We start from the raw sequence: 7484 nt of genomic DNA, 5'->3' as shown, positions 1-7484 counted from the left end.
AAAAAAAAAAAAAAAAAAAAAAAAAAAAGTAGACGTGTTCTCACTGTGTTGCCCAGGCTGGTCTCGAACTCCTGGCTCATGCATACTAACACTTCCACCGTGGTGTTGGGGCTTTTGGTCTCCTTGCTGAGTATTCCTGTCTCTGATCCTCAGGAGCAACAAGACCAGTTTCCACTTCAGAAGGTCCTTAAAGTGGCAGCTACAGAACGGGAGTTTGGCAACTACCTTTTCCGCCAAAATCGTTTCTACGATGCCAAAGTGAGATATAAAAGGGTGAGAATGCTTTGAAAGTTAAGCATGGGTTTAGACCCTGAAAACTTCCTTGTTTTTTGTGTATCTCCCTACTTTTCATGAGTAGCAATTAAGAAAAATCTCATCTTTATAACTCGATCAAGACAGTTGAGGGTGAGCAAAAAAAAAAAAAAAAAGAAAAATCTCATTTTAAAAAACCCTCATGCCCCGCAGAGGCCCATGGATCAGGAGTTTGAGGTCAGGAGTTTGAGACCAGCCTAGCCAACCTGGCAAATCCTGTCTCTACTAAAAATATAAAAATTAGCCAGCATGGTGGTGGGAGCCTGTAGTCCCAGCTACTTGGGAGGCTGAAGCAGGAGAATCACTTGAACCCAGGAGGCGGAGGTTGCAGTGAGCCACTGCACTCCATCCTGGGCTACAGGGCAAGATTTTGTCTCCAAAAAAAAAAATCATACACACACACATAAACGCATGTATGCCCTCTGTGGAACATACTCACATCGGCCAAACGTGGCTGACCCTGTCACCCAATATCTATTCCCCCTTCTCCTAACAGAACCTCCCAATTCATTCAAAGCAGCAGTGTACCAATTAAAAAATGATATCTTCCCAGCTTCCCATGAGCTAACGGTATCTGTGTAACAAGGGTCTAGCCAAGGAGACATAAAGGGAAACCTCTGGAGGGCCTTCTGGAAAGCTCTTAACATAACACAAGCACCAGGCTCTTCTCCCCTCCCTCCTTCCTGCCAGGTGACCACACAGTGCATCGTCAGGTGGAACTCTCCCTGGGGCCCGCCACACAGCTCTTGTGGTGGGGCTCCCCTGTAATACTAGTTTGTGGATTTCCTGTTTTTTTTTTTTTTCTCAGCTTACTCCTTTGTTTTAAGAGAGTATGTCAATGTATGTCTAAAATATTCTAGTTATTTAAATAAATATTTGTCTAGTGTTGTTATCAAGAAGTCTTTTGTCCAGGCGTGGTGGCTCATGCCTGTCCCAGCACTTTGGGAGGCCAAAGCGGGTGGATCACCTGAGATCAGGAGTTTGAGACCAGCCTGGCCAATGTGGTGAAACCTCATGTCTACTAAAAATACAACAATTAGCCAGGTATGGTGGTGGATGCCTGTAATTCCAGCTACCCGGGAGGCTGAGGCAGGAGAATTGCTCGAACCCAGGAGGTGGAGGGCACAGTGAGCCAAGACCATGTAATTATACTCCAGCCCAGGTAACAAGACTGAAACTCTCTCTGGGGGAGACAGAGAGGGGGGGAAAAAAAGAAAAAAAAGAAAAAAAGTCTCTTTAGTTCTGATCTCAAAATCTTAAAAAAAAAAAAAAAAAAAAATCTTATTACCACTTAAGATTCTATTTCTTTCAATGTGACCTGTTTTTTCCGCTGTAGAGACGAAGATGTTTTCGTCCCTGTATTCCTAAATTTTACAGCGACGTGCCTTTGTGTGTGTATTTTTAAATTTTTGTTGAGCCCATGAGTGTATCTTTTCAGGAAACTGTTCCTCCACTCTGGGAGGGAAACTTCCTTGAGTTATTTCTTTGATAATTTACTCTTGTTCCCTCCACCCTCTTTATCTAAAACTCCTGTTGTCAGAGCTCCTGCATTGAGCTTCTGGCTGTTTTTTTTTTGTTTTGTTTTTATTTTTGTTTTATTGCCTCCTCCCAGTTTCCATCTTTTCTCTTGTTTGTTTCATTGTCTGGAAGCTTTCCTTGACTTTTTGCTACCTCTTTGGTGAATTTTTCTTAAAAATTGGGGGACCAGCGTTGTGGTAGCTCACACCTATAATCCCAGCACTTTGGGAGTCCAAGGTGGGAGAATTGCTTGAAGCCAGGAGTTAAAGATCAGTCTGGGCACCATAGCAAGATCTCATCTCTACAAAAAGAATTAATTTTAGAAAATGGAGGGCCTCTTTGTTCTTCTCCCCAGCATTCTGTTCTGGTTTCATGCATATATTATTTTATCTCTTTAGACTGTTGATTATCATTTAATCTCATTCTTTTTCTGTTTTTTCTATATATTGGGGTCTGTGTCCTTTTGCACTGAGTTTGTCAACAACCTAAAGATGGTTTATTTCTCACTCATGTGAAAGGCTAGAGGCATGCAAGCCAGGGCCAGTCGGTTGGTGGCCTTGCTCCAGATGTTTTCACATACCCAGTTCTCATTTCTTGGGTGGGACTCTGGCCTTGTGGTCCAGGATGAGGGTCTCTGAGTTCTAGCAGCAGAAGGGAAGAAAGGCTGGGGACACGTACCACTCTGTTAAGGAAGGCTCTTGTCATATGACGCTTCTACTGAGTTACGTTTTCCAGAACCTGTTCTCCAGGTCTTGCTTAGCTGCGAAGAAGGCTAGCAAGTATCTGTATTCCAGTTGTGCATGTTCCTGGCCAAAAAAATATATAGTCCCATTACTCTGAAGGAAGGGAGAGCCGCTGCTGGGAGACAGGAGGCCACTTCTTTCACAGAGGCTTTCCTCAAATGGCTGGTGATCTTTGACCACTAAGATTTGAAAAAGACATCGCAGAGCTGATTGGAAATGCCAGGTGCTTGCCAAGGCAGGTGGCAGTGTGGTCAGAGAGAGACTGCACACGTCGGAGTATGCAGGTGTTGCCTACGTGTCCACCGAGTCCTCTTTCTGCTCCGTGTACATGCTGAGGCACCAGAGGTTCTCACTGTCTGCGATTGACATTCCTTTTCGTAGCCCTGTTACCAGCATACCACCTTCCTGCCGTCCGCTCCAGTCTGTCTCCTAATCAAGGGCTTCTTTGGTTCCATTTCCCCAGAAAGTAGATCTTGTGATTCCTGAGGCCATCTAGACGCATAGGGGCAGTGAGTAGGGGGAGCGTTTGACCTGACCTCCTTTACTCAGCCCCACCAGATAGCTCTAACTCCTGCTTCCATCAGTTCCTAGGGCTCTCCAGGCTCTGAGGGGCAGATCAGTCCCTTTTACACTGGCACCACTCTGCCGTGTCAGTCATCACACTGCCGCCCATCTGACCCCTTGGGTTTGGTATCGGTCCTTTTCCTGTCCTTTGCTCATGTTGGAGTACTACCTCTCTTAGTCCCTTCGAGTTGGAGAAAGCAGGCATGCGTGTGAAGCCTGCCTTGCTGAGCCACAGGTTTTGCATGTCTTTTCCTAGTGGAACGTTTCTCAGTCTTCGGAGCAGCAGACTGACATTGATTGAGCTCCATTGTGTCTCCAGCCTTTTGCTCAGCATTGTCGGGATCACACAAGAAGTATTGGGGTTCATGTTTTCAAGGGATTTGAATCTAGTTGGGGAGATAAAATGCAGCTCAAACTGCTCACCAATATCTGGTCTGAATGTTTGTGTCTCCCCAGAATTTGTATGTTGAAACCTAATTATCGATGTGATGGTGTTAGGAGAAGGGGCCTTTGGGAGGTGATGAGGTCATGAGGATGGAACCCTCATGAATGGAGTTAGTGGCCTTCTAAAAAAGGTCCCAGAGAGTTGTCTTGTCCCTTCTGCCATAAACCCTCGGCAGGAAAAAAGATGAGCAAAGGTACAGAAGTGATCAGAGCCTATTCAGGGCACAGTTGGTAGATTCCTAGTCAGAAACATGTGTTATATCTAAGGAATAGCAGGTAATAGGAGGTGGCCAGATTCAGGAAGACATTCAAATATGTGTGGATGAATTCGGACTAGACAAAGTGGATGGCAGGGAACCACTGAGGAAGAGTGAGTTGATAAAAGTCATGTTTGGGGAAGAACCAGTGGTTGTGCTGGAGCTCGTGAAAACTCAAAATTTCAGTTGTAAAATTTTCAGGAGTTGTGTGTCCTGGTTAATGTCACTTTGGAAGCTTGAAACCGGCTCTGGTAGAAATATTTACAGCGCAGGAATAGGCAAGTGCTACAAAGCAGGGCTCCACCTCCCCCCAGAGCTGGCTGTTCAACGTGTACCGGCACACCACTGCGTGCAGGACAGGGCAGACGGCAGACTTCACTTCTGTGGGGATCTGTTTTACGTTGGGCATTGAGCTGGGCGTGCTGCGGCTAAACCTGTTAACAGGATCCAGGAATGTGTTAGAGCAGCTGTGAACTGTGCAACTAGAAAAAGCTCTGCAAGCACTTCCACAAAACAAATGGTTAGACTTGATGCGATTTTATATATAAGTGATCAAGGAAAAAGAAGAATGGAATTACTTGAAACTTCCTGGTCTGAGAAAAAAAATTAAACCAAGGCATAACTGGGAAAGAAATGTGTTGCTTTCAATTTTGATTACTCATGGGAATGGCCAGGTAAGCGGGACCTGTAGAAGACTGTTTCCAGGTGACAACTTGTGTCACAATTTCATTTAGGTACCAGAGCAGGGTTCAGGCCTGAGGTTCCGGCTGGCGTGAACAGGAGCTGAATCCACTCAGAAGGTGTGGAGACAGTTGGTGGAAACTTGCCTAGTGAACGCCCAGAGCTTAAGAGATGGAAGACCAAGGAAGGCTCATGACTTTCTGCTGTGCTGCCATCTCCTGACACACTTCCAGTTCTTTTGTTTGTTTGTTTGTTTTGTTGTTCTCAAGACAGAGCCTCTCTCTCTTGCCCAGGCTGGAGTGTTCTGTCATGATCTCGGCTCACTGCAACCTCCGCCTCCCAGGTTCAAGCAATTCTCCTGTCTCAGCCTCCCAAATGGCTGGGATTACAGATGCGTGCCACCATGCCCAGCTAGTTTTTGTATTTTTAGTAGAGATGGGATTTCATCATGTTGGCCAGGCTGATCTCAAACTCCTGACCTCAAGTGATCCACCCGCCTCGGCCTCCCAAAGTGCTGGGACTACGGAACTGGCCTTCCAGTTCTTCCGTTCTACTTGCACCTTCCAAATGGGGTCCCAGGGCAGGCTCTGCCTTCTTCATCCACTTTTTGTTTTACTATTTTTTTGTTGTTGAGATATGATTCACATACCATAAAATGTGTGCTTTTAAAGTGTCCAATTCTGCCGGGCACAGTGGCTCACGCCTGTAATCCCAGCACTTTGGGAGGCTGAGGCAGGTGGATCACCTGAGGTCAGGAGTTCAAGACCAGCCTGGCCAACATGGTGAAACCTTGTCTCAAAAAAAAAAAAAAAAGATAAAGTGTCCAGTTCTGTGGTTTGTAGTATATTCACAAGGTCGTGCAGCCATCTCCACTGTCTAATTCTGGAACATCTTCCTCACCCCGAAATGAAACTTGCAATTCTTTGGCTCCAGATAACCCTGTTCTCTTTTGTTTCTATGGATTTGCCTATTCTGGACATTTCATTTAAGTAGAATTGCCAAATATGTGCCATTTGGTGGTTGGCTCCTTTGACTTAGCATGTTTTCGAGGTTCATCCATGTTGTAGCATATACAAACCTCATTCTATGTTTTGCTTTTTGAGACGGAGTGTCTCTCTGTTGCCCAGGCTGGAGTGCAATGGCATGATCTCAGCTCGCTGGAACCTCCACCTCTCGGGTTCAAGCAATTCTCCTTCCTCAGCCTCCCAAGTTGCCAGGATTATGGGCGCCTGCCACCACACCTGACTAATTTTTGTATTTTTAGCAGAGACGGGGTTTTGCCATGTTGGCCAGGCTGGTCTTGAACTCCTGATCTCAGATGATCTGCCTACCTCAACCTCCCAAAGTGCTAGGATTACAGGCGTGAGCCACCATGCCCGGCCCCTCCTTCTTTTGTAAGGCTGCTCTTCCATCAAATGGCTGTGCTGTTTGTCCATTCATCAGTTGGACGTGTGGGTTGTTTCCATGTCGTGATTATGATGACTGATGCAGTGAGCATTTACGTACAAGCTCTCGTGGGAACGTATGTTTCCAGCTTTCTTGGGTATGTGCCTAGGAGTACAATTGCTGGTTTGTGTGGGAACTATCAAAATTGTTGAGGAACTGCCAAACCGTTTTCTACAACAGCTGTACCATCTCACATTCCCACCAGTAATGTGCGAAGCTTCCAATTTCTCCACTTCTTCACCAACACTTGTTTTATATTTTTAAAGTTGGGGCCATCCTACTGGGTGCAAAGTGGTGTCTCACTGTGGTTTTGATTTTCAATTCCCAGATGACTAATGAAATTGGACATATTTTCATGGATTTAATGATTATTTGTCTATCTTTGGAAAAATATTCAGATTCTCTGTATATCTGAAAGTTGGGTCACTTGTCTTTCTATTGAGTAGTAAATATCGTTTATGTGCTCTGGATACTAGACCCTTATCAAATAAAGGATTTGCAAAAGCTCTATGCTGTCTGTTCACTTTCTTGGTAATGTCCTTTGAAACACAAAAGTTTTAAATTTTGATGAAGTCTTACTTCTTTGGTTATTTTTGCTTTTTGTGTTTAAGAAACCATTTTCTAATCCAGGGTCACAAAAATTTACATCTACCTGTTCTTCTAAGAGTCAGATAGTTTTTTAAAAAAATAAGAAATGCTTCATGAATTTCCATGTCATCTTTGCACGGTGGCCGTGCTGATCTTCTCCCTGTTTTTCCAATTTTTAGTATATGTGCTGCTGAAGCGAGCTGAGTCTGAGTTGTAACTCTTTTAGGGCTATGCTTCACTACAGTTAATTTTTATTTTATTTATTTATTTATTTTTGAGACAGTTTTGCTCTTGTTGCTCAGGCTGGAGTCCAATGGCACAATCTCAGCTCACTGCAATCTCTGCCTCCCGGGTTCAAGAGATTCTCCTGCCTCAGCCTCCCCAGTAGCTGAAGTTACAGGTGCACACTGCCACACCTGGCTAATTTTGTAATTTTAGTGGAGACAGAGTTTCACCATGTTGGTCAGGCTCGTCTTGAACACCTGACCCCAGGTGATCCGCCCACCTCGGCCTCCCAGAACGCTGGGATTACAGATGTGAGCCACCGTGCCCTGCCTACTGTAGTTAATTTTTGCATATATTGTAAACATTCTTCTGCATGTTGATAGCCTCTCATCCCAGTATTATTTGTTGAAAGGACAGTTCTTTTCTCTCATTGAATGGTCTGGACGCCCTTATTGAAAATCAATTGACTGTAGATATATAAATCTATTTCTGGACTCTTGGATTTCATTGATCTACATATCTGTACTTGTGCTATACTGGCTTAATCACTGTAGCTTTAGGAAGTTCTGTTTTTTTTTTGTCTTTTAGTACGTTTTGAAATTGGGAAATATGAGTTCCCCAGCTTTGTTTTTTCTCAAGAGTATTTTAGCTATTCAGGGTCCCTTGAGTTTCCATACGACTTTTTTTTTTTTTTTTTTTTTTTTTT

General features: G+C 44.3%; 1 protein-coding gene and 1 non-coding gene across 2 annotated transcripts in view; one reads left to right on the top strand and one right to left on the bottom strand.

Annotated features, from left to right (window-relative positions):
* The window catches only part of FKBP6 (FKBP prolyl isomerase family member 6 (inactive)), a 33979-nt gene that overhangs the window by 3145 nt on the left and 23350 nt on the right, over positions 1–7484 (top strand). Inside the window, exons 5-6 of the mRNA XM_017533375.2 lie at positions 154–273; positions 2797–2950. Coding sequence (XP_017388864.2) covers positions 154–273; positions 2797–2950 — 274 coding nt within the window. The remainder of the gene's footprint in view (positions 1–153; positions 274–2796; positions 2951–7484) is intronic.
* On the bottom strand, positions 6649–6752 carry LOC119472025. The gene has a single exon (XR_005201123.1). It is a non-coding gene; the product is annotated as a U6 spliceosomal RNA (small nuclear RNA).

This window comes from Cebus imitator, unplaced genomic scaffold (genome assembly GCF_001604975.1).
Source record: "Cebus imitator isolate Cc_AM_T3 unplaced genomic scaffold, Cebus_imitator-1.0 Scaffold82, whole genome shotgun sequence".
Taxonomy (NCBI): Eukaryota; Metazoa; Chordata; class Mammalia; order Primates; family Cebidae; genus Cebus; species Cebus imitator.
This window is presented reverse-complemented; position numbering and strand designations above follow the sequence as displayed.